Consider the following 27770-nt stretch of genomic DNA (forward strand, 5'->3'; position numbering starts at 1 on the left):
AATTCCTTGTTCAAACTTTGGTGGTTTGGATAAAACAGAACCTACAGCTGAATAACCCATGTTAGTTTTGCAAAAACAAACCCTAAACCTCCTCAGCCCACCTGTACCTTAAAGACAGACTTTACAAGGAATTGATGTTGATTGCTTTGGAGAATGTGACATGGACTAATTTGCAGTTCACTACATCTAAGATTCTATGGCCAGGAGTACCATGCTGAATGCTCCTTGCAGGTAAAGCCAGAGACAGGAAAGAAAGTCAAAGCTCACCCTTGGCTTCTTCATGAGTCTCGTTGTCTCCGTTGCATCAATTAGAAAATTGCCTGTGTATTCTGTCTGTGTCTCCTTTCATCTCGAAGATGTTTTTCTTGGAAGCAGAGGTCTAAGTGTATAGCTAAAATATAATCCCTCTGCCCTTTCCTGAGGCTCACAGTTTGTCACTGGTGGATAGATGGACAAGAATATTGCTAATGTCAGTGTGAGCTAGGGGTGAAAGTAATATAAAAGTCTTACTGATACAGGGGCCCGGCTCCGGGCCCCTGGAAGTGGCGGGCCTCAGACGGAAGGAGCGGGACTGGGTGTCAGCCTCCCCCAGCCAGCCCTTCCGCACTGCCCAGGCCACGCTGCCTGGGGCTCCGGCCGCTGCTGTGGTAGTGGGGGCGGCAGCTGGGAGCCCTGGGCCCTTTTAAATCACCGGGCCCCGGGGCAGCTGCCCCTCTTCCCCCTCCTCCCCCTCGGCGGCCCGGGGTGGGGGGGGTGTCAAAAGGGGCAGCAATGTTAAAGCGCTGCTGCGGCTGTGTACAGGCCCGTACCAGCGGCCACTTCTTACCGGAACACCGTACCGGCCCACTTTCACCTCTAGTGTGAGCATGGCTGAGGCCTGGGTTTTCCCTCATTTTCTTCAGATTTCTTTTCAGCAAACAGTTGAGTAGCATCACTTTGCTCAGCGCAGGTACCTCAGTGGTGCTGATTTGTTTGGTGGCAATGATAAATGGATTCAAGATACAAAATAGCTGTTCCAGCAAAGTCCATGGAGGGAAACGTAGAACAATGCCCTCATCGGTGTCATTGTACATGATATATTCAATGACTGCCACTTTCTGCACAAGAGTGTATTCAATCAGTGAGGTACATAGAATTCCATAGTGGGGCTTCAGCCTGAATGAGCTGGTGAGACGGCTCAGACCTTTACTCAGCTTGATTTGCACAAGCTCTCTCAAGCTATTAAAATGGGCCCAAATTATAGTTATAACATGATAGGATGACTGATTTCTGAAAAGTGGAATTGGGACAGCTTTCACTGTGCAGGAACTGGGGGAGGTTTTAACCTTTACTCTCCACAGCTAGGGCCGTGCTACCTTCTTTGAACCAACTCTCAGCTTTCTAGCCTTCCTCTTCAAACGCAACAACAATAATTAAACCCCAACATTGAGACAGAGAACTTTTCTATTTTTCAGGTACATACTCTCACTTGTTGGAGCAGATGAATTAACTGGATCTGTAATTCTATTTATGCAGCAACAAGGACAGATGGAGAGCAGCGTATCTTATGATCCTGAGCTGTCCTAATAAGGTTTTTTAAAGGGTTGCCTGGAACACAAAGGGGAACAATACGGTGTTTTTTTGTCAGTTCAGAACTCTTGCAAACTGGATGTTGCTTCCTCACTTCAGAAGGCTTCTAGAAACACAGATTTGCAGCGGCGGCAGCAGTGCATGCATATAAACGCAGGTGCATGGGTTACCAAGATGCAATTCATAGTGTAGAGCTGTTCACGTATGCTGTTGGTCTCAGTGCGTAGTTGCAGAAGTACCGCAAAATGAGGTTTGAATACTAGTCCCTTGACATGGGGTCTGTGAGGCCACATAATAAAGGTGCCCATTTTGAACAAGCTGATGCTGGTCTGATGATATTCCTGCTGTAGTTTTGAGGAGTGTTGATAATGTGCTCTGTATTATATAGAAATCAGGAGTGAACGTGCATTTTCAATATGCATCACAAATAAATACAACATGTTGATAGAAATAAAGCTCCGTTTGCTCACATGTGAGTGGAGTTGAACGTTGAGGGAGTGAGATTGGCATATCCTAAAGACCAGAAGAACAGCCATTCTGGGACGGGCCAACAGTCCATCTAGCTCAGTATCCTGTCTCTGACACTTGTCTTAGGGCTGGTTTGGAGACCTGTAGTTCCTCTGTGAACATTGTAACAGGGTCCCGCCTACCCAGCACGAGACTGTGAAGACATTAATCACTTCCAACGCTGCTTTCTTTGAGGGGCCCAAAGAGCTAAATTATTCAGAAGAACTCACCATATTGTGTGTTGTGTTTATTTGAAAATCTGGCCATAAGTGTCATCATAGGGGCTGCTAGGGGCTGATCACTTTTGAAAATCTGGTTCATATTTAGGTGCCCGAGCGTTGGGTTTGGTTTGGTTTGATTTGGGCGTTTTTGGTTTTGTTTAATTATTTGGCCCAGTTGTTGGTGCTGAGCACTTAAAAATCTGGCCATGAGCTCTTTGGAAAATCTGGTCCTAGGTGCCAGCAGCCATACCTTGTGTTCAGTGGATGCACAGGCAGCAACGCACTCATAAGAACCAGGGAAAAGAGCTGTGGATCGTTCAGTTATAATATATGCCTGCGGGCTCATTGGCCTGCTTTTCGGAGGTGCTGAGCACCCGTAACATTCAGCGAGGCCCAATGAGAGCGGTGGTTGCTCAACCCCTCTGAAAAGCAGGCCATGATAGCTCTGAACTACTATATGTGTTGGGGCCCAAATCTGAAGATTATCTGAATGCAGCACATGCGTTGGGCTCAGGTTATTGAGACGCACAATATGCATAGGACTAGAATCTGTAAATTATCCCCATGTACAGGGCCGGCGCTTCCATTTAGGCGATCTAGGCAGTCGCCTAGGGTGCCAGGATTTGGGGGGGCGGCATTTTGGCGGCGGGGGGGGGGGCCTTCCATGCCCCGGGGCTTCGGGGGCAATTTTGGGGGGGGGCCTTCCCCCGCTTGGGGGCCGGCTGCCGGGGGCCCCCGAGGCGGGGGGGGGGGGAGGCCCCCCCCCCGCCGCAGAATTGCTACCGACTGGGAGCGCGGAAGGACCCCCGCCTAGGGCGTCAAAAACCCTGGCGCCGCTCCTGCCCATGTAGTATGTGCACAGAGTGTAATTTGCCCCTGTGCAAATGGCTTTGCTTAAGTTCCAGAATAGGGACTTGCGTGGTGTACAAGTTTTGTGCTGGTTCTGTGCACAAGGGCATAGTTCATCTACAGTAAACGCATGTATGAAGTTCTTTGTTGGAAGTTTACTGACTATAGTAAACTGGTTCAAAAGTCTGATGTCTATGCAACACAATATTTTAGTTATATATTGTGTTGCATAGGCATATATATATATATATACACACACACAAAACACCACTTCCAAAAGCACTGGTTGAAAGAACAAAGCCATTTTTGAATTAGAGGTTCGTGGAGATGAAACATCAAGTTGTTATACTCCATTAACTGTCCACTCCTATATCAACAAAAAAAATCCAAATTGGTATTTGATATCTTTAATATTGGGCTGAGAATCTTGTTTGCTCTCCCTCGCACCTGTGAAAGCCCTTTGATTTCACCCACGTGACTGAGAGTAGAATTTGTCTCATCAGGTAAGACTTCCTTCTGGAGCACCTCTTGACAGTTGTGTTATAGGTGTCAGAAGATAAGGCTATGCAAAGGAAGTATTGGCAGGTCATTAGTCGTCTCTGTGTAACACAGTGAGTTAGCATGAACTTGATGATTAATGCAGTGATCCCTTCCTAGGTAACTGAAACAGGTCTCAAGCTGCTAATAACTGTATAATACGGTGAGCTGAAATCAAGGTTATACAATTCTTCTATTGCCACTATTTTTCTTCATTTCTCTTGTGCCTTCTGTCTGAAAATCCCAAGCATTTAACAAACATGAATGCGTTTTAGTTTCACTGTACCCTTGTGAAGTGGGCAGATATTTTTATCCTCATTTTACAAATGAAAAAAATTGAGGCATTGCCAAATTTAGCCCTAAGTTTTCAAAAGTGGCCACTAATTTTAGGAGGTGATTAACTATAGACATTCAAGGTTTGCTTTTCAGAGTTTCTGAGCGTGTGCAGCTCCAGCTGAAGTAAATGGGAACTGCGGGTACTTCAGAATCTCTGGAAAAAGGCACCAGAAATGGAAACATGCAAATCCTTTGACCACCTTTGAAAATGTGGGCCTAAACGACTTACCCAACAGCGCACACTGAGCGTGTTCAGATCCAAGAAGAGAGTACAGTTGCCCCAACTTCCAGTTCTGAGCCATAGCAACAAACCCATTCTTCCTCCTCTTAATGTCTTGTTCAATGTTTCTATGCAAATAAATGGCTCCGTTCTTTTTCATGAAAGGTGGGGGATCCTGTATCTTTTATCCTCAAGGAGAAGCCCATTTAGCATTACAATGCAGCACACTCTGGGCCAGAAACACATACATGTTAAATGAAAATTTAAACTCAACACAGCATGTAAATCCTCTTCCATCTCCCGCCCTTTTTTTCCTCCCTTTCTTTCATAAAAGTGCCCATAACATTCAGCTATTGAAACAGCTCTACAGGACTGTGGGTCTCTTTCCCTTGCTCCTTCTCAACAAAACCTCTTTATGAGTGAAATAGATGCCTTGTGTATGCAGGACTCCTGGCATTTTACAAAGTGTATTAGGAGCCAGGCTAGGCAAACCTTAGGAGCTGTTTGCTGAGTGCATTTATTGCCTTTGCATAATTTATGAGCTGTAGGGGTTTGACCATCATTCGTCTCTGCCAGAGGCTGGCACTCAGGGCTCTTGAGGATGGAGCTGTAAATTGGCTGGTGCGCTCCTGCTGAGCTCACGGCAAAGTCCTCGGGTCAGTATGGGAATTTAATACCAGGAATGGAACTGTTTTCTCAGAGCGCCATGTGGGCCCCAGCACAGCAGAGGCTTTTTTGGCAGACAGAGTGAGTGGCCAAATCGCGAAGCTGTCAGTCGCCAGGCATGTTGTGAAGGGAGCCTGAGCATTTTTAATCAGCTTGGCACCCGCGTTGCTTCCATAATGGACACCAGTAGGTCTCAGTCCTTCGCCATATGTTTAACTCTGGAGACAAGGTGCTTCTGGGTATAGCCGTAATTATTTGATGCAGAACTAAGCGGACCTTGAAATTAGAACTGGACTGTCGGAAGGCAGGAGGCTTAACGCTTTGATGGAAATAACCATTCCCCGAGCTTTCTCTGCAGCATCTCTGGAATGTAGGTAAACGTTGTGCTGGGAAATTCAGAGGTCATTGATTACTTTGCCAACTTGAAGTTGTAAGAGATTGGAGGGGGGGAGGAAAAAACCTTCCTACCAGGTGTTCTCCTTCCCCCTCCCTGGAAAAAAAAAATACCAAAACCAAAAACAATCCGTCAGCACACCTGTGAACCGGGGAGAAATCCCTTAAACTCCAAAAGAAGGGGAGGCATGTAAAACGATTTGTTGCTGTTGTCAATTCACAACATCCATTGTTGTGCTTGCTCCTTTTGGTTTATGACACTGAAAATAATAGTGGAGAAGGAGGCAGTTTGGGCCAATGGTTAGATTCTATCCTCAGCTCCGGCTAGTTGAGTGATCTTGCCTAAATCATTTCCCCCTCCCTGCTCCCTTCTCTGTGCCTCAGTGTCTCCACTGTAAAATGGGGATAATGATACCTACTTTGTAATGTGATCTGGTATGCACTGATGAAAAATGCTGTATGTTTTGGCATATAGGCAAACCTAGGGCATATCTGGATAACTTTACAGAAGGGATAGTTATATGGAACTCAGTGGAACTTCTTATGTGCATAAGTGATTGCAGGATCAAAGTCTCCGGATGGGCGCAAGTTGAAAGGGGAAAAAAACATAATTTGCTGTCTCCTAGTATATGTCCCCCTCTCTAGTATAAAAATGTCAAATGTTACTTTTGTTAGTAACATAAACACACACGCGCGCACACACACACACACGGCATGCACACCAAACAAACAAACAAATCCTACCTTGTTCTTTGTTTGAGGTTAAGTTCTGATATAAAATTGTGTCTCATCTACCTGATCTGATCTTTTTTTTAATATTATTCCAGTCACCAAAGTAGCCAGGTGCAAAGTAGGGTTAGATAAATCATTTTTAATGAATAATTTGTTCAATGAATTTCACCTCTGTTCCTATTTGGGAATTATCTGCAGGCAGATGGCAGTTTTCTCTAATTTATCCATTATTTGAAATTATTTGCCAGATAATATCTGTGAATAATTCTGAGCCATAGCTTGGTAGTGAGTAGAGTGGTGCAGAGAAAGTAAAGCAGGTGCTCCCATTTACTCTCTCCCGGAAAAGAATTAGGAGAAATCTAAAGCAGTGAAGACAAAAACTTTTACAGTTACATTAGTTAGGAAAAATGTATAATGAATGTAACTCCTCATGATTCAGGGCATAAACTGAGCACTAAGGCCCAGATCCTTAAAGATATTTTGTTGCCTAACTCCCATTGGCTTCCTGCCTGGGTTAGGAAGAAGCTTTCCCCATAGGTATGGTATTGTATAATTGTCCATTGTGGCAGTCTTACTCTTTCCTTTGAAGCATCTGCTACTAGCCACTCTGAGACAGGATACTGGACCAGTGGTCTGAGTTGATAAAGCAATTCCCATGTCCCTATTTTTACTGACTCTAAGAAAATCAATAGTTCAGGTAAGATTTGAACTTCTGCTTTCTTTTCCATACCGATTCACCACTTGAGGTTCACCCATTTCTAGCTGTGGTATTATTTGTGGTATTTAAAAATGGAACAACTGAAAGAGATGTTTTGCAAGATAGACACCAGTGTGGTAATCAGCAATGTACAGTGCAAGTGTTTACGTGTCATCATCGGTCCCAGCTTAGGAGTCCAGAACATCTCCCTGAATAGAGCCTTGATACACCATGTTCTCAGTTCCATTTTGATTTGTCTTGAGTCATCTGAATTTTTCAGTGAATCATCTGTGAGCAATGGCACCAAAACGAGCCATCTACAGTAATAATGGAGTAAAATGGTAGACTTGTCATGTGTATCTTCTAGGACAAACAAGTGTTGTCTAAACTGTTTCTATGTCCGGCCATTGACAAAACCTTTGCAGCTGATCTGTTGGGAGGCAACGCGATACCTACTTTTCATCAGATAAAGGAAGCAGCTAATATTTTTTCCTGCCCTGTGATTTAATTTTGGTTTCTAACTGTCCTGATGCAAGACCAGCTTCCTTGAATGTAAATTAGCCTGACTGGGCGAATAGGGCTATATTCCAAATGACTTTGTTGAATCATGGTAGTATTGTAATAGAAACAAAAATACAAGTATGGTGTCTTTAACTACAAATGCTTTTTGCAAGGGTGGGGGAGGAATTCCTGTTATATAGTAAGTGTTTCTTTCCAAAGGAATTACAATTGCAGCCTAATGGACTATGTGTGTTTCACTCATTTTGAGAGCTTTGGTCATATCTTTTATCTCTGTTTTGTTTTGGAAAGGTTTCTCTTATCCATGTTTATTTTTTTTTCTTTTTCCATTTCAGTGTGACAGTGACAGTGATCAAGAAGAGAAGGTAAGCTGGGGAGCTCTTGCAACCTGTACTGTTCGATGTCATTATGGGCACAGAGAACGTCTTGTTGGATTCACTTCTATTTTTCAGTTGTTTATACATGTTTTAGGACCTGATCCAAAGCCCACTGTAGTCAGTGGAAAGACTCTCATTGACTTCAATGGGTTTTGGATCAGATGCTTTAGGAAAAACTTTTCTAGACCATGAATTAGAGGCTCCACCTCCCATTCTGAAACATATTGGTAACGTAATTTGTGTGTGTAGCTTATGAACACTGCTTTGACCACTGGCCCTTTGCATAGCTGCGTTTACCTTTTGGAAACGCGAACATGTCATGAACGCAAGGGGACATATTTGGAAAGATCCATATTTGCTCTTTTAAATGGTCGTTTATCCACACTGTTGTCTGGTTTGCATGTGCACATGCAAGGTTCTGCCAGCTCTACGGGTTCATACATTTATTTTTGAGAGTGCCTCCATTGAAACAACGTTTGGAAGCTGGGCCCTAGGCAGATCAACAGATTTTCTTTGTAAAGGACTAATGATCCCACCCTAAGAATCTTGGGGCGGGGTGTGTGCGGGAGGAAGTAGTTGTGCTGTTAAAAATGTCAGGGAAGCACCGATTGATAAAGCTATTGTTGTTCATGATGCTAAGAACTGTAGTATTTGCATCAATGTATTTTCATATGTCTGATATTTTTCCTTTGATGTGAACAAACCTCTGTATAACGTTCTTGCCTGTCAAAACAAATGATCATAATGGAGAAAAAAGGTTTTAAAATGTCATTTCTAGGTTGAATTCTGCGACTCTTATGTGTGTGACGGGCCTTAAGGGATGACCCCAAACCTTTTTCTTTGTCAGTTTAACTGCTTTCTCCTCTTCTTTTCTTTGCTGGGTACATTTGGGGAAGAATGTGGGGATGTCTGCTCCATGTGGCTCCCTCACATTATTTAGAGGACAGTGACTAGTTCTATGAACTGACTCCAGGTAGACCAAGAAGAAGGAAGATGATGTGCTTTACATGACACCATTGTGTATCTCCACTGACACATCAGAAAAGAATCTAAGCATGTTGTGAAATGCACAAGGAAACAACAGACTGCAAGGGCTCAAATTCGGTAAAGTTAATCAGTGATGTCTTTCTATAGGAGGAAGAAAAGGAAAAAACTCTCCCTGTGCCTTCAACTGCCAACTCTTTGGCCCTCAGCTTTTGATAACTTCCCAAACGGGATTTGTTTCTTCTGTGGTTTTCATAATCATTTGTTAACTATGTTAAGACATACTATTTACTTTGGTTTGCGGCATTTGACTCCATTAGTGATTTCCCCTCCATAGGAAGACTAATCACTGGAGTAAATCAGAGAATGACAACAGAGATGTGTGGTTTTGTTGGGGTTTTTTTACACAGAATATTAACCTGCATCTTTAGATATGAACTTCTAATGCATTATTATTAAATTCCACCCAATATAGTGATTATTCATTTTCAGAATATTCCTTATGTGGGGGAAGATGATAAACTGAGCATGGTACCTATGTTTATGGTATCTAGCACCATAAATGTATTTTCCTTCCACTCCTATAGTTGCAGAGCTAACCTCTGCCAGTTTTCCTGATGCTTTTCTCTCCCAGCAGTTTTGTGTATAAAGGCAAACTGGGCAGCTTTTAGGGACCTGGGTATTGACAATTAAGGGATATTTCTTCATTACAATACTGGAGAGGGGCCCAAAATGGCCCCCCTCACTGAATGTCCCAGGATTGGTGCAGAGAAAGTTTGAAATCCAGACCTGGATCTGAACTTGACAATTGATGCCTTGTCAAAGGGATGAGATTAAGCTCAGATACAAATGTCCCTGGTGATTGAGGCAGTTCAGATCCCAGAACCAAACCCAGCTCTGAATTGTGCAGCTCAGACCCAATTCTGAAAGAAAGCTGCTAAAGCTGGTGTATTTTTCGAGCCTACACTGGCAGCCTAGGCAGAGATCTAAGGGCCTTGTTCTGCTGTTAATTTGAATTCAGCATATGTAGCCTGTTATAAAATGCAAGACATCATCATTTGAGCAGGTCAAGCATATTCAGATGAAGACAAATGGTGCTTATTTGATTTCCTTAAAATCAGGAAATGAAAAAAGTGCTCTCTGGAGAAATCATGTTCTGTCTGACTTAGATGATAGACCAAGGCATGTACCCCAGATAAGAACAGGCGCTTGTCTTGCGGTTTTTATCTCTGAAGGACGGTGAGGACTGTCAGCTCGCTGACATGTGCATTATCCATGTCATTTTAAACAAAGTGACCTGTAGAAAAGTGCACTCTGCCGTGACATGATAATGGGCTGCTGGATGACAGGTAAAGTACACACTATAAAAGAGGCTGTGCATTATTCCTTTGTTTAACTGACAAGTAGAAACTTCCTTCCTTCAGACAGGCAGGATCTTTTAGATCTCTTTCAATAGGACCCCTGAAGATTTTTGAATCCTCGTTTAAAATAAAATATTTCTTTTTTTTTTTTAAGACCAAAAATTTCTATGAGAAAACATGCAGGGACAACAGAGGGTACTTCGTAAGGGCCTGCCCCTGCAATGTGCTGACCATCTCCTGGGTGGAGCTAGCAGCTTCAGTTCTCATGGATGACACTGGGCATTGAGGGCACTTAGCACCTTGTAGCATTAGAGCCTTGAACCAAATCTCTTGTACCCATTGGAAGAGCACGGATGTCAGTTTTGAGACACGGAGTTGCCGTTGTTGTGCAATAATTGTCAAATCAGCCCTGGGTGGCACTACTTTAATGCATTCTGATGAGTCTACAACTATTCTACTCCCAACACAAGTTAACGTTTCCGTGAGAAGGCATGTGAGTCAAGATAGGAAATTGCCTCTCAATGGGAGCTGCAGTCTTCCATTACAAAAGCTCATGCTCTGTAGCATGGATCCAGCATTGGCCAATCAGAAACGTTAGGGGGAGATGATTTTGTTTCACTTTGGGGTTCCCGGGGCATATCCATGCTGGTCTCTATTGCTTACGAGAAATTTGTGCCCTCTGGCGAGTAGAGATGGGGGGGGGGGTGTTGGGAGCAATGACTTAGTGTGCTAGTATAAAGAGGCCCCACGAGCCTGGGTTAGAGTCAAAAATATCAGGTCAGTATAGTGCTTACTGTATAACGGAGTGAAGGAAGTTTAAAGGCCGGCGAACTCAAACATGGCCACAAATACCACAGTGAAGAAAAGGAGCCCAGGGAAGAATAGGGGGAATGGGAGGCAGATACCCATCAGGCTGGGGAGAATAAGGAGTGGTGGTAGAGAAGAAGTGCTGTACCTTAGGCTATCGGTATCCTCTTTCCCAATTTGAGATATATCTAGCTGTGATGAAGTTTGATCTCTATTAGGTGATGGCTGTGCCTCCAATTCTCCCACCCCAGCTTTTAACGGGAAGCTGCCAGAAACTAGAGTCACTTTCTCTGTCTGTATCTGCCCTAGTATGAGGCGTTTAGTCCAGGAGTTTCTCTGGAAGAAGAAACAAGGATATTTAATAGGAAAAATATGTTGCTGTAGCTAAGGCTTGTGTCTGTGTCTTACTTTTAAACCACAAGTTTCTGGACTGTATAGTCTCCCCACAGATATATATATTCTCCTTGGCTCCTTGTGATACATAAGGTTTCAGACCACAGCACTCTGAGTGTGCTGTCTGTTCTCCTATTATAAATCTTTGAGAGTGGGTTGTGTGCGTGTGCACGCATTGGTTTAGAGGATTCACATCAGAATCTGAATCACTAATGCTTAAAGAGATGGCAGTTGATGTCGCTTAATGTCCAGGGATCTCTTCAGCAAATACCACTGAGGATTCTTATTGAACCAAAAAAGCATGGATCTCATGAGACTCCTGGATTTTCTCCATTAAAAGGCCTGTCAGTCTCTTAGTCTGTGCAGATCTCCAAAGCTGGTGATCTAAAATAAGGGCAAGCTATTGCACGATGACATAGTTAAGATCAACTGTGTTTTCCTCTGATATCAAGATTTAATTTTTAAAATTATACACATGGTAATTAATAGAGGAAAAGCTATCAGTGCAAATTAATTCATTTTCTGTAAATAAAGGGAGTATTCTGGTTGATGAACAGATGTGTTAATGGCTTAGAGACACTAAGCTAAGGACCAAACTACTGTTTTTTCTACCTTCTCTATTACCCTCCTCACAACCACTGTATTTAATTGGGCTGCTTTAGAAGCTAAGGGCCATATTTTAGGTCCTTTTAACATTTTTGACTCAGACCTGACTTGGGAAATCATCTCATTGGCAATGGGGGCTTTCATTGCAGAGTATAACATGTTACCTAAGCTAGACTTTGGAAGGAAAAGGTCTGCATCTACAGGATTTTTATCTAAGTTGTATATGTAAAATGTGAGATGCCCAATAAATGAAAATCACCATAACTAACAATTTAATTCTTTTCATAGCCCAGTGATAACCAAGTTGTTTTATGTTGCTGTTCCTGAATCATGCTAACCTGAATTCTGTATGGGGCAGGTAATTCAAAATCTTGCTGATTGCCCATGATGGTTATGATCCAAGGTTCAGTGAAGACCGGGCGAGTGTTTCCATTGATTTAAATGGGAATTCAGTATGGATCTTGTATAGGGCGGGTGGGTGGTGGGTGGGAAAGGGGTTTACCTGTCCAAAGAAAAATATCAGCTAAATGTGTATAATCCCCCTGTGGAAAGTGAAATACATAGGATCAAGATAAGAGTAAAATAAAAGGATCTACTCCATGGCCAATTCAGGATTGAATGCTTTTATGTACCTTATGTAGCCTACTTTTGCATTGGTTTTTTACTTGTCAGACTCAGTATTTCTCTCTAGAGCCCCATTGTAGGCACCATAGGAGCTGTGAAAAATCCTTTGCAGAATGTTATTTTTATGTCAGAATGTTTTTAATGATAAAGCTAACACATTTGATGACTTATAAAACAGCTGTGAACATGAGTATGGTGTGAGAGATGATAAATCATAGCATGATCCATCATATACATACTAGATATACTTTTAAATTGCATATATAAAATTGTGTAAAATATCTGCGTAGTATGTGTGTGTATATAGTGTATTTTGAAGGTGCCGCTGCTAAATTTTCTTGTTTGCAGGCTTTAGAGAGAGCTATATGTAATCTGTTACTACATTTGGTAATTAAATGTTCCATATTTGCAGTATTCCCTATTCTAAGTGCAGAACAGAGAATACCTGATAAAGTTGAATGCAGAGTACAAGCTGCTTATTTTAATGAAACCTACTGTATAGTATAGAGTTCTAAAATAATATAGATTTCTTATTACTATTGTCCCTTTCTCTCCCCCTCTCAGCCTCTGTCTTTCTTTCTCTATAATAGTATTTAGATAGGAATGGAGAATCAGTTGGAGGTAAGAAACGGTCTGAAACCTTGCCTCAAATGGTACCTTTACTGAGATTCAGAGAATAACTTGATTTCCTCATTGTTTCATTTTCACACACCTCTGCACTTCCTTGTTCCAGCATGGAAGTGCCGTGATTCAGCACAACCAGAAGTTCTGCTTTTAGAGTTATTTCTGGCCCAACTGGAAATCTCCCGAGAGTCTTACAAAATTCCTAGCCCAGTGTTACAGATCCAAGAGATCAGGGTGGTAATAAGCATCAAAAGTAGGTTACAGTTATCGGAATGGGCCCACACTGAAACCTGCGGTGCCCCATAATAAATTCCCATCCTAACCAAACGTTGTGGCAAGTTCCCTGACTCCATAATGGGCCAACTTCCCTTTCCCCACAAAACCCTCCTCCGGACCTGAGCTTGGCTACCAGTCACCTTTCTGATCCTAACTAAATCCATTCTCACTTCTGACCATAAGATTTGCCCATCCATGATGCTGATCCTCTGTGTTGTTCCTCCTTCTCTTGGAAATGGATAGAACACAGGAACTCAATCTTTCTTTAAAAAAAAAAAAAGGCCGCTTTAAATAAATAAATAAAGACCAAGCTAATTAACTGCTTGGCACTTGGCTTCCTTATGCAGGAGCTGTTGCCAGTAACAAAAGCACCATTACAAACGGATTAAATAGTGTTGAAATTGCATTACACCCATCTTGTACATTACAGATAGCCGCATTCATAAAAGGGGGATATTCTCTTTCATCCTCAGGTTGGCAGTTGCTAAATTTTTGCCAGCTATAGCGGGAGACTTAGAAACCAAATGGAGGTTGAGCTGTTTTTTTTCCCTCTAGCAAAAAAAAATAAATAAAAATGAAGCTTTCTGAGTGTAGCACTTGACTGAAGATCTATTGCTCGATTGCACTTATATGGCCACCATTATCATAGCATCTATGCTTCTCTTACTATACGTATGCACCTAAGGGCCCCATCTCAATTTGGGCCTTTAAGTGCTACTGGAATGTAAATAATACATAATAATGATGCCCCCTAAGTCCATGCATGGAAGGAATTCTCTGCACCTGGATCTTTCCCCTATTACAAGCAAGAGGGTATCAGCTGCCTTCCTTTCACCAACCTACCCTGCAGATCCAGATGCACTTGTGTGGCAGCTGGGCTGGCTAATGGAAGAAATGGGTGTGGGGGAATGCACATTATCACACCTCCAGCCCAGCAGGAAATCCTCAGAAATGACAGTATAGACTCAGGTGGTATTCGTGTTCCAGGGTGTCCCTCCCCACCATGGAGATCAAAGGTGCAGCTGTAGATAAGGGATTTGCTGGTAGTGCAGAGCCAGTTGAGTTACGCTGCCATGGAGCTGGTGGTGGGGGACACAGCTGGTGAAGACTTTTGATGTGGACCACGCTGGTCTCCTATGATTCTCTGAGCACCCACCAGGTGTGGGGATAGCTCGCACGGCCTTTTTTTGTGAGGAAGCAAAGCCTATCTCCTGATAGGGAGCTCCATGAGGGAATCCTGGTGAAGTTGTCCTCCCCTCAAACCACAGATTTTGCTGTGGTAGGGGAAAATCAGGGACTAAGTGATAAGTGACTGAAAAATACTTGGTATTAAACAGGCCTGTTAAAGTAACGTAGGGTATGTCCACACAGCACAAAAAAACAAAACAAGGTAGCGAGTGTCAGAGCATGGGCTCGCAGGTTCACGTGATGGGGCTAAAAAGAGCAGTGTAGACGTTCCTGCTCAGATTGGAGCCTGGGCTCTGAGACCCTGGCCAGGTTTCAGAACCTGAGCTCCAACCCGAGTACGAACGTCTATGCTGCTCTTTTTAGCCCCATAGCAACAAGCCCAAGTCAGTTAACCCCGGCTCTGCGACTCACTTCCACAGGGTTGTTTTCGCTGTGTAGCGGTACCCCTGGAGATCATGACCCAACGTGGTAACATCTGAAAATGTGGCCACTTACTTTAGTACCTAAGTGAGAACTGAGCTCTTGAAAATCGGATTCTGATTGTGGGTACTGAGCACTTTTGACAATCAGGCCCTGTATGACTTGCCCAAGGTCATAGGTTTAGCCAGTGGCAGAACCATCAACAGAACCCCATTCTAAGCACTAGGGGGCACTTCCTTGTTATTGAATGGTAATGTCCTATCTCATAGCATGCTTTATTTCAGATAGGGGTAGGATAGTATTCTGTGACTCTTGCCGCAAAGCTGTGATGTTTCCCATCAAAGAGATTTATGCTGAGTATACATATAGGTGTTGTCCTTTATAACTGTGGAAAAATGCCTCACCTGAAACTTGCCCCGAGGGTGAGCAATCCCCCAGACGTTATGCACTAGCAATGCTCATGCAATCACAATGTATTTCTTACTGTTTAAGGCCCATTAGGAGGCAAGATAAGGATCCTTTTTATTCATTTGATGTGGCACATAGTGGGTCCCTACAGCTAGAGTGGTAATAAAATCGGAGCCAAGCGTGTTCATGTTAAAAGATTTGCCACTAAGGAGAGATGATGGTGTTTACAGGCTTGAGTAGGTGCTTTCTGGGCTGATTTTGCCACGCTGCTCTGTTAGCCAGTGATTTCTCCTGTCCTTTATCATCTTTGTCACTTGGTAGCACGTCGTCATAGGTAACGTATCACACCCATCCTCTCTCCCTCTTTTTTTGTACCCATTTCATGTAGGAAATTTGTATTTACTTTGGGAGTGTAATTTGTTCCTCATGGATAATATGACCCTTAGCGGAGCTGGATCATGGGTTAGTTGAAGTGATATTTTCCGCTAATGGTAGTCGTACATCATTGCTGTCAGCTCGGGTTAGGAGGCAAGCACATTACAGCTCCATTTTACCTCTGCAGGCATCTGGGATTATTTGCCATAACTGAGTATGACATGACCGCACTACAGAGTGCATTAAAATTTTACTAGCTTCTCAGGCAAGTTCCTTGGCTCCAGCCTGTGCTTCAGGCAGGCATAATGATGGATACCTCTAAGGTCCTGACTTCCTGCACCAAGGATACTCAATGTCAATGGCCCAAACAGGTTTTGCTCTCCCCAGGGCTTTAGGCCGTTTTCTGTCAGTTGAGTAAACAATCAAGAGCTAAACACAAGGAGGTTGGCATGGGCGTCACAGAAAACTTATCCTGGAATAAGCTTTAAGTGTTCAGAAACATGTAGTTTTAAAATATTATATTTATTAATATTTTAAAATATTATATATGCTCTGTAAGTTGCATGCACCTAGATGTAGATATGGAAACACTAGTTATATGAAAACTGTACGACTAAAAATAAACACAAACTGAAAAACAATAGATGTGTGTCTATATTATGTATGTCCATATGACATCTTAACACGTATCACATAAAATATATATGTGCACACGTTATATTATAATATATTGTGCATGTGCATATTACATGCTTTAGATATGTATAATACACACATAATGTATATTATGTATGTTATATGCATATGTTATATGTGTCCACCCATATATATGCGTATATGTGTCTGTTTTTATGTAATTTTACAATTTTCATATGAGTAATATGTCTAGTTTGCCACTGTCCTGGTATAATATCCTAGAATATTTTGTACTTCATATGCCCTGAAATAAATATGTATATTATCTGTGGCATGTGCATCTCTTTATGTCCCCATTGATATTAATGTGTTAATATTATAGACATTCTAGTTATAGATGTAACAGATATAGATATGGAGAGAGATGTGTACAAAAGAGATCCACAAGAGATATGAAGCGCAACATATATATTTTTTAAAACCATGTTTCAAAGCATATGAAGTAATGTATGCTTCAAGTTGCACTTTCTGCAGCCCTATTTCTGCCTCCTTGTGGTGTGCGTGGGCATGTGTGTGCAGGCGGGAGATAGAGAGAGAGGCATGCTCCCTCTCCCTTTAAGCCACAGCAGTCCCCAGTATCTGCAGTAACGTGAGCTGAAATAGACAAATGTTAAGTTTTACACCTGGTAAGTAAGTACTGTATATTTGCACTCCTGGTGATGGTGCTCTTCAATGCACTTGCTTATTTCCTGTAAATGTTCCCAGGATGATAAAAGTAAGAGGTGATGGTGGTGGTGTTTTTTTTAAAGGATTAAATACCAGTATGTGATTTAAGTACAGTATTTGTATTGATAGTAAGATAGGATAAAAATGAAAATGGTTATCATCACTTATGCTTTGCCATATAAACTCACCACTGGCTGGAGACCAGAAATATCTCTGAATGTTCATCCTTGCATGGTAAAGGATTGCCCAGTAGGTACACTCTAAAGTTTTTGCAGTTTCCTCGAAGGCCACTCTCTGACACTGGGGCTGGTCTACAGAGCATGATATTTTGTTCAGGTATGATATGTTCCCTGCACTAAATCCTGCAGTGTTTACTCAGGCAAAACTTCCATTGAGGGAGTTTTGCTTGAGCATGGATTATAGCATTTGGGTCCATTAAAAAAAATTATATCATCCTAATTACTGGTTAATAGCTGACATTGTGCTCAGCACTGCACAAGCAGAAGACATAGTCCCAGATCAGGGATCTTACTGTATAAATAGAAGGATATTTAAAAGGAAATGCATGTTTGCTTGCTTCCATTTTAGTCCTATTTCTTTTTTTCATATGTCTAGCAAAGCCCTTTTGTGACCATGATAGTTCAGTACAGTGACAGCAGTAGGGGCTAGGATTCCACACCTACTGATCTTTCACTGTTCGGTTGCGAAGGAATATCATAGTTTTTTCTTCTGGCCTCTGATTAAATAATTCAAGATTGTAAAGAAAAATAACACAAAAATATGGATCTAATCTTTGGGAAGTAATTATCCTCAGAGAGTTTGATTTAAAATGTAGTGGTAATTTTAAATCACATGCTTCCAATTGTCTGAGACCCAACCACTCAAGAAATGTAGTTATTGTGGAATAAACACAATTTATATTGTATAAATTAAGATAGATTATGTGTGTGGACACACATACAGATGTATGTTTGTATCTAGAGGTCTATATTTGTGTGTATATATAGGTGTGTGTGTGTGTTTGTGTACAGAGAGAGAGAGAGAAATATACCCCCTATGTATACACACAAATATAGACCTCTAAATACACACAAACACCGTAGATAGATACCTAAATATGCATTCCAGAATCTATATAGATCCCAACATCTCCAAATTTGAGGAAGGGATTTCAAATCCCTATCCAAAATTTGCAGCTTGGGTTTCTCTCTTTCTTTCTACAAAGAGAGAGATAAGCCCAAGGTGCAAGTTTTGGAGCATGGGCACGTTTGGATCCATGAAATTTCTGGAGTATTTATCTATAAAGTCTATATACTGTGTATCATTCAGCTATTACATTTATATTCACTATATGCTATTGTCTAGCATCTATTTTGTATAACAAAATCATATATTATAAACACGTTCCCCCTTTGTGAATGTCTGTTTTTATATTTACTTGAAAAGAAGAAAAAGTATTTTGGGTTAGAGAAATGAGAAGGTGAGAAATTTCTTAAGGAAGAAAAAAAAACTATCAAAGTTATAGTAATTACTTCATATGGAGACCCATAACACATGTAACCCTCTCAGATTTCTCACAAACATATCCATGGACAGGTTAAAAACAAGGAGACAGGAAATTAAATTCATGCACCAACAAATTGAGAGAGAGAGAGAGAAACAGATTCCTTCAAGTGTTACTTGGTTTTCTGCATATTTCTCTCCATCTGGCTCAGCACTAATAAGGGCATTGTGGATTTGGAAGTGGTAAAATACAGCTACTGTATATCTCAGATTCCAGAAATCCCCAAAGCAGTGCGGAAGTTAAGAGAGGAACATACGGCTTGAATTAATGTTGAGCCAACAGGTACCAGCAAAATAAGAATCATTCTGAACTTTAAGCCATCTATCAAACTGTAGCAGGTTTGGAGAATACCTTCTAACCCTTATTCAGTTGAATTGACCCTCCTTCCTCCATTGTTTCCCTCACAGTCCCCATAGACCTATCTCCCTGGCTGAATCTCTGACTCCTTTCTCTGGTAGCCTCTTTGCCTGGGGCCCGGTAGAGCAATCATTGCTAAAATTGTAGGGTAGGTTAATCTAGTGGACTAAACATAGGGCTGCAACCCAGGACCTCTAGTGACCTACCTGACACAGAGGTGTTTTGGGAATAAATTAGTTCAAGTGTTTAAAACACTCCAATGCCCCAGTAATGAGTGCATTTTAAAAAGTCACTAATAAAGGACGTAAAGATTCTGAAACAGCTCCTCAATTGGTATAAATTGGTATCCCTCCACCCCAGTCTCATAAAGCACCTGTTACTGGGGCCAGGTTTCCATGTAGACACCAAAATAACTGGCCAGATTTTTCAAGAGCTGAGAACACTGGGTGCTATAAATTGGCCATATTTGTCACAAGGGGAGTGGCTAGGGGCTGAGCACTTATTTCGGTGCCTAAATGGGGAGCAGAAATGTTTTGAAAATCTGGCCCCAGTTGTGGGGTATTGAGCTCTTGAAAACCTGACTCTGAGCTCTTTTGAAAATCTGGGTTTATATCCATGTTAAGTATTACAGAGGCTTCTTTGCACACTTTATATTGACGTTCAATGGGTGTTGGGCACCAAACTTCCCTTTGGGCCTTTGAAATCTCCATATGATTGTCTAATTCCTAGTGGTGCCCTCTCTTAAAATGCACCCCTACATTTCCAGAATTCCCATGTCCTCCCGGGAACATATCTAGGTTTATTCTGGACATTTAGACTATATTAAGCAAGGTTGTTCATTCATAACAAAAGCATCCTAATTGGGTTACATTATTAAATTAGCTGTAGCAATCAGATTGAACCAAATCATAGAGCGATAATGTAATTTTCCAGGGTATCATTTGTAGAAATCAGTTGTGCTGGAAGATCCAATAACTTATTTAATCCTGTAGAGTTTATGGTGACTTCTTTGTGATATCAAATTCCTTACATGCAGGGAAGCCAGGTTACTCAGTAGTTAATGCATGGTTATGAATGGACTCTGAATGCTGAATATGCAGCATACTGCGAACATGTGCAGAAACATTTAGCAGATTTTAGAGAAACCAGAGGATTAGTGGCAATATAGCTGTGAGTATTATACAGCAGGTCTCAGATGAAGAGGCTGTTTTAAGGACAGACAGACGGCATGCAGCATTTTCAGAATGGAATTTCCCAACATGTTCACATTGGCAGTGCATTCTGGTTGAATTGAGGTTTCCATTAATAACACTGTATATTTAAGGGGTTTAATACATGGCTGCGTTCATTTGCTCTGAGCTGTCCTTTGAGTACAATTTCTCAGTCAGAGACTGGGGTGGGGACAGGGCAGTTTTTAAGTGTGTTTGTATCTAAATCTAAAATGGCTTTATTCGGGAAGCTTGATGTTTTACAGGCATTTGATTTGTGCTGAGGCCAGTTTTCTGTTTTGTTTGTAATGAAATCTTGAAAAATAGCAAAGGGGTAGAAATGTTGTTTACTGGTTAGAACAGGGAGTCAGGGGCTGTATTCCCAGCTCTGTTGTTGATTCACTACGTAATCTTCAAAAGTCACTTGACCTCTTTCTACCTCCGTTTGTCTGTCTATCTTAGAAACTTATACGGCCCCATTAAAGTGGTATCTGAGCGCCTCAAAGTGTTTAATGTATTTATCTACACAAATCCCTGTGAGGCACTTGCGTTCTATCACCCCATTTTACAGAGGCACAGACAGAGAGTTGCCTAAGGTCACACAGGAAGTCCATGGCTGAGCAGGGAATTGAACACAGGTCTCCCAAATACCAAATTAATGCCCTAATCACTGGACCATGTGTCCTCTCATATTTATCCCTCTGCAAAGTTGGTATGTGGCAATTCGTGTCTCCCTTACAGGTAGTGAGTGGTTCAGCTAATTGTTGGTAAAGCACTTTAGATCTCCTCACATCTGAAGAACTCAAAGTTCAAAATATTATCGCTTCATGTATACAATAGCTTCTCTTTGTAATGTTATCGTGGTCACTTGAATGATAGTATAAATACAGCATAGTAAAGCAGCTAGGGGACGAGGCCAATAAGATTTGAGTAGAAAGAGCTTGGTGCTTAGGATTCACAACAAGGTTACCAAGTCAGGCTGTTATTTTCAATCCAGAATACTGTCCTATTTTTCTTAGACCAACATAGCATTAATAAAAGGGCCTGGTGTACTCCCATTAAGATTTGAACAGTCCTGAAGTGTTGATCCCCAAGGATGGACTGCATTGCATGCCATCTAAACTGCACTGAATCATCAGTGGGGTTCATTATGACTTCCATACTAGAAATACAGTATGTTTGTCTCTCTTCCGGACTAAGAGCAGTAACCGGTCTGACTTCACTGAATATAATTTCTGTGGTAGGGACTCTGTTATTTACAATGTAATAATAAGGTTCCAGAGGAAAGACTCTCGTTCATCCTAACAAGCCGATGATTATATTTTTACTATTATTTATTCAGTATTATATTATTATTCGTTATTTATTATTTTATTTTATTTTAAGAACATAGGAACGGCCATACTGGGTCAGACCAAAGGTCCATTTAGCCCAGTATCCTGTCTTCCAACAGTGGCCAGTGCCAGAAGCTTGAGGGAAAGCTGTTATTTTATTACACTAGCACTATAAGCCCCAACCAAGACCAGGTCCCTTTCGTGCTAAGCACGGTACAACATGAGGTGGGAGACAGTCCCTGCCCCTGGTATAAATAAATAAGACATACAAAGAGTAAGGGGGGAAATAGAAGCACAGGGAAATGAAGTGACATGCTCAAGGTCACTCAGTAGGTCAGTGACAGATCTGGGAATAGAATTGCGATGTTCTGACTCGTGGTCCCAGTACCTTATTCACAATTTTCTTTTCAACTAATTCCTGTTCCTTACCTCAATCCTTAACCAAAAAATCCTGTTTAAAATAATGACAATTGTAACAAAACTCGGGAAATTCGGAGTTCTCACTAGTCAGTCTCACTAGCTCAGGTGTGCCCCAGCAGTGCACGTACAGTGTGCAGGCACCGATAGAGGGCCTGAATCTGCCTGATCTCCGTTACAATGGTGTTAATCAGGAGTAACTCTGCTGAAGTCAATGCATTTACTCCACGTACAAAATCGTGTAAATGATATCAGAGTCCAGCCCAGTATCTGATTCAACACACTGGTGCAATGAGAAGCATCTGGGAATGGAGTGACCATTTTAACGCCGAATACTTTTCTCAGATGGTGTGTTAAACATGACAAACTATTTTTAAGGCTCTTCTCTATATGTGATTTATAGGGATGGTAATAAAATATTTATTTAAATTAACGTGTACCTTTAAGTACATTTTATGCTTGTTTTTGTTAAAGGGAAATCCTACGGAAGAGCTTTCAGTTAGCAGCTTTGTCAAATCATTATAGATTCCTGTGCCACTTGCTGTGATAACATTAATCAGAATGAACTCGCTGGCTACTAATGCAGATGTCCTATATAATTCGGGAGAAATTCAATTGTAATTTAACATTAATTAATGTCCACTTATTGTTAAGTGTTAAATGACACCCAAGCAGCCAGATTCCTTAAACCAAATGGAAATCAGAGTGACTCTACCTACAGTCATTGGAAAGAATACTTAAGGCAGGAAAAAAGCCATGAACGCCTTTCAAAGATGGCAGTATAAACTCATTGAATTTGAATACAGGGCTGGATCCCCAGCTGATATAATTTGGCATAGCTCCATTGACTTCAGTGAACCATGGTGTTGCATCTGAGAGGAAATGTTCTTATCGATATACATCCAGCTCAACTCCTTTCACGCTCTTCCTGCAGCTCTACTGTCCCTTCCCCATTCAGACTCTCACAAAGATTCTCGTTTCCTTTCCAGGGCCACAAAGCCCTTCTCTTCCATGGCTCTGATTCTCATTCAGTTCTGACACATCTTCTTTTCTCCCTTTCATTCCCCATCTTTACCTTTCAGACAATACATAGGCCGGTTCAAGAGCTAGTATAACCCCAGTCTCTCTACAGGTCCTGAGTTTCTGAATTCAGATATCATGCCATTTCACGTCTTTGTTGTGCCATAGGTTGGATTGCATAATTCTAGGAGAATGGGAAACCCAGAGTGGTTTAAGCTATGAAGCAGGAAAGCAACTTGGGACAGGCAGCGCATTAGTGCTGGGCTGTATGATGCTTTCCTGAAAAGCACATTGGGAGGGGTTTATCGAGCTGACCTGAATTTTACCAATGGAAAAGGGAGATGTGAGATTCTCTAATTAAAGGGCACATTTTCTCTGTAATAGGAAAGACGGAAAAAATAACTGGAAAAAATAAGACAAGTCCACTTTTATTTGTAAGGATATTTCCAGGTTTACTCTGGTGTATAAATTCAGTATGGTTGGGTTGAAACCTTCCATACCTGAGCTTCCCAGACCATAGTTGGATTAATTTAGAGTTTGCCACACCAAGTAAGAACATTAAAGAGAGAAAAATATTGTGACAACAAGTTTCAATAATGAAGAAGAACTGAAATGCATTCAAGTGGCATATTCAAGAGCTTTTCTTGGTAAATACCAAATGGCGGAACCCAAGGCACCCATTACCCAGCATCCTCTTTTAAAATGCAGCTTTTCTTTTAAAGGCTGTGAGGCTCTGGAAAATAGGGAGAATGACAAGTCAGAGTTAGAAGCGGCCAAGAGTAACGCTTCAATTCACATTGAAATGATTTCTCCTGCCTAGTATAATTTAACCTGCCCACACTGGTAAACTTCTATATTACACATTTCTGTCAGAATGTCAGAAAAAATGATAAGCCCCCTTGAAGCCGCAACCTCTATTACCTGCTAGGAACATTCTAGCCAAGGTTTCCTTGTACATTTTTAAGACTTTTAGCATGCTCTCTCAAGTATAAAGAATACCCTACTTCGTCACCCCGGCCTCTTGTTAGTTGATAGACGAAATCTTTTCTTTAAGCTGAGTCCCTTGACTATTATATTTTCAGAATTCAAGCTTTTTTTTTAAGCTTCCTTGCTTTCTTCTCCCCCCCCCCCCCCCCCCCAAAAAAAAAGCATGGCTTTGTTACTAGGAACTATTACCTTTTTCTTAACAGGAAGTGGCCCTTTAAAATGGCATGCATGCTGATCTGCTTCCAGGTGAGAGAAGTGACTTTGTAGATTTGATCTTGTTCTTTTATGTTTGCCAAGAATTCCCACAATGGTAGCAAGAGCTTTTGTTGTTGTTGGGGTTTTTTTGTTCGTTTTTGTTTTGTTTGGTTGGTTGGTTTTTTATTAAAGATAAAGCAGTTGAAATGTAAAAGGAAGCCAAAGCAAAATACAATCCATGGGCATGAAAGGTGAAGTTTACTTATTAGTATTTTATGTTTTAGAAGTGCCTTTCATCCAGAAAGCCCTTCATTAACTACAGACCTCAGCCTGCCTATTCAGGTAAAACTCTCATTGAAGTTCTGCCTCAGTAAGGTCTGTAAGATTAAGACTGACAGAAAGGAGTTACTTCACCCACTATTGAAGTGTCGCTATCTCTGTGCACAATAACATTACAATACATTTTGAGAGAGACTACTGTATCCAACTGAAACTGGGCAGTGAATTTAGTTAGTATAATTATCCACATTGGAATTTGGCCACTGAAACAACTCAGTTGGTCAGATAAATAAGCTAATTAATTTTGACTTCTAGTTTGCATTCCATGAAGTTCTGGGTCATTACCAACTTCTCTGTGTCACACCAGATAGTTTTACCTCCACCTAACCACAGTGGCTCAACACAATGAGATTTCTTAGCAGTTGTGTTCGGATTCTAATTTAAAGTCTTCAGTGAGTTTTTTTATGAGACCTCTTACTCAGGAGATACCAACACAAAGGGATTTCAGACAATGATTAATCAGATTAGTATTTCATATAATTGTAACACCAAGAATTAAGCTGGCAATAGATTCTTTAGAAGCAGACTTTTATATTTAACTGAAGGTTTTTTAAAAAATATACCTTGCTTTTTTTAAAGATAACTATAGTGCACTGACGTTTTCTGGATTTCATTGAGTATGGTGAATAATTCAACACAATTAAAATTTAAAATTAAATTTAAGTTCCAGTTGAGATCCGGCCTAACTGGCAGATTATGATTATGAGATCTGGCCAAACTTTGTTTCACCTTCAGGTCCAGATTTCTCACCATGCTTATCTCCCTGCTGCTTGCAGTGACTTCACAAACACAAAAACACCCGCCTGCTATCGCAACAAATCTTAAAGAACCAAACACACTGATATCATGGTGCTCAATATACCCTCTTAAGTTCATTTCACTGTTTGCAGCCTTCAGGACTGTAAGATAAATGTCTAATAAGGTGAAGTAAATAGGAAATAGAAAAGTAGGAAAGCTAGTATTCAATTGAAGACACAACATACTTACCAGCTCTGTTCATTAACTATAAGGACTCAGATTCCATCGTGATATTTTTTTTCTCAAACCACAGTCATGTTCACAAAGACCCAATATTCACATATAAGAATTCTCCTCCTAGAGACAACTGCAAATCCTTATAAAACCCATAATAGGCACCATCTCATCTCCTTCTTTCTTTTATGTAATGTGTGTTCAGTGAATGTAAAATTAGGAATTTCTCCCATAGAAAAAGTTATATAAAAATATGGTTGGTTTTGTTAGACTATGAATGTAAATTTTCACTTAGATCCACCTATTGAAATTATTGCAGTACAATAAGGGTGATATTTTCAGACGTGCTCAGTATTGGCCTAACTTTGCACACCTTGAAATTAATTTTCACTGGATTAATTGGGAACAGAGTTAGGCCAGTAGAGCACTCTTTTGAAAACCCTTCTCTAAATGTCTTTTATAGCTCTGTGTCAAGCAATCATACCCAATCCAGAAGGGGTGTTTCCAAATTCTCTCTTAGCCACAAATTCTCTGCAAACCTCAAGCTGAAAAACAAACAAAGTTTTCTATTCGCTGCTTTGGTGTCCCTTAGGGCAATTTCTGTTACCAGATGCCACGTTGCTAAACAGTCTCAGTGGAGCCGGGCCTTGGATAGGCTTCAAGGTCATCTCTGGGTATGTCTACACTTGGAGCTGGGAGTGTGATTCCCAGCTTGAGGAGATATACTTGTGGTGGCTTTAATAACGCTAGCATGCTTAAAAATAGGGTGTAGCCACAGCAGCGGGATGGGCTAGCTGCCCCAAGTATGTGCCTGTGGTCTTGGACAGGTAAGTACTGGGGCAGCTAGCCCATTCCGCCACCCATGCTGTGTTCTACACTCTATTTTTAACCCACTCGCTTGATCAGAGCTAGTGCAAGTCTGTTTTCTACGTTCTGTTGCAGTCCTTTGGCTTCTCCTAGTGCAGTCTTTCTCTGTCATGTTCATTTTCTCCTGGGTGGTACTGGCCAGGAGACTTTGCCTTCTCTCTGGCCCTTACTCGGTGTTTGGCTAGGCCTCTCTCTTACCAAGACATGATAGATCAGCACTTCAGGTGCTGGATATGGCCTCACTGTTGCTTGTTCAGATTGAGATTCCTTGCCCCCAAAGAGATTGTCTTTGTTTTGTCTTTGTATCTGGTCTCTCTTGTTTTCTCCTGCAGAAGTAATTTTCTTTCCAGATATCACCAGGCAGTTAGAGTGGGTACAAAAAAGTCATTGTTTGCTGAGTTATATCACAGTCATATCTGAAACTCCCATTCATTTCCTTTTCTAAGTATAAGGAAATTATTGTGGAGTTAACTGTTAGCAAATGTAACCACTGTATAAGAGTTGTCCTTGATTTATTTCTTTAATTCAGTATCTTTTTCTTGGAAAGCAATGCATACATTTCAAAGCCATCCTTTAAATAATTGTTGGGTTTTTTGTTTTGTTTTGTTTTTAGCCGTAATCTCTAATCTGTCTAATCGATTTTATTTATCAAGGTTCTTTTACCATGCTCATCACTGTGGTATCTGAGTGCTGGCATTTGTGGGCTGAAGTAAAGGGATAAACTCAGGTGCACAAAAATATCTTTACACTTATGAAATGTTATGCTTTCCCCTGTTCTGTAAGAGGTGTCCCAGACTTGAGAGGGAAGGAGCATTTACAATAACCTTTCTCATCCTCTACAGTCAGTAAAGCGTCTAGCATAGTTTGGTAGCTATCTAAATAATAATATTGGCCAATTTTGTATGCATCATTATCGCCTACTTGGATGGCACTGTTTGGTTTACCCACTCAGATACAGAATTCACTCTCTTCACATAAGGGACCAGACCATCAGCAGATGTACATTTTGAGACTGAAAAGGAAGGGACACATTGATAACAGAGAAGGGGGGGGGGCTGACCCTCTCCTCTGACTTGTACTCCAGGAAGGAACTCCTCCAACATGGGCTAGTATTACTGTATCATTTCTCGCCTTACATCATCACACAATCATGGTTCAGGTCAGATTGCCAGACTTTGTGGCTACATTCCAAATCAGAACCTGAGTTCCTTTGATTTGGGCCTGACCAGCCCTAATTTCTACAATTTGAATGCAGGCACTAAGAATTATGTCTGTATCCTTGGTCATAAAACATATCTGTTAAGAGGGGAGAATCTTAGCTGGACTACAGATTTGTACCTTGCTTACAGGAGAAAGAAGATAATTCTACAGCTATGTAAAAAGTCAGCAAGAGTGTGACTTGAACCCCTGTTCCTAAATGTCTTTTATTCGGCTTTCCATGGCAGGGGACGACGCTCTT

General features: G+C 41.3%; 1 protein-coding gene across 6 annotated transcripts in view; it reads left to right on the top strand.

Moving 5' to 3' along the window:
- The window catches only part of AUTS2 (activator of transcription and developmental regulator AUTS2), a 962448-nt gene that overhangs the window by 685252 nt on the left and 249426 nt on the right, over positions 1–27770 (top strand). For all 6 annotated transcript variants that reach the window (XM_024204993.2, XM_024204997.2, XM_024204996.2 and 3 more), the window contains exon 5: positions 7582–7611. In XM_024204993.2, coding sequence (XP_024060761.1) covers positions 7582–7611 — 30 coding nt within the window. The remainder of the gene's footprint in view (positions 1–7581; positions 7612–27770) is intronic.

This window comes from Terrapene carolina, unplaced genomic scaffold (genome assembly GCF_002925995.2).
Source record: "Terrapene carolina triunguis isolate 2854851 unplaced genomic scaffold, T_m_triunguis-2.0 Scaffold231, whole genome shotgun sequence".
NCBI classification, from domain to species: domain Eukaryota; kingdom Metazoa; phylum Chordata; order Testudines; family Emydidae; genus Terrapene; species Terrapene triunguis.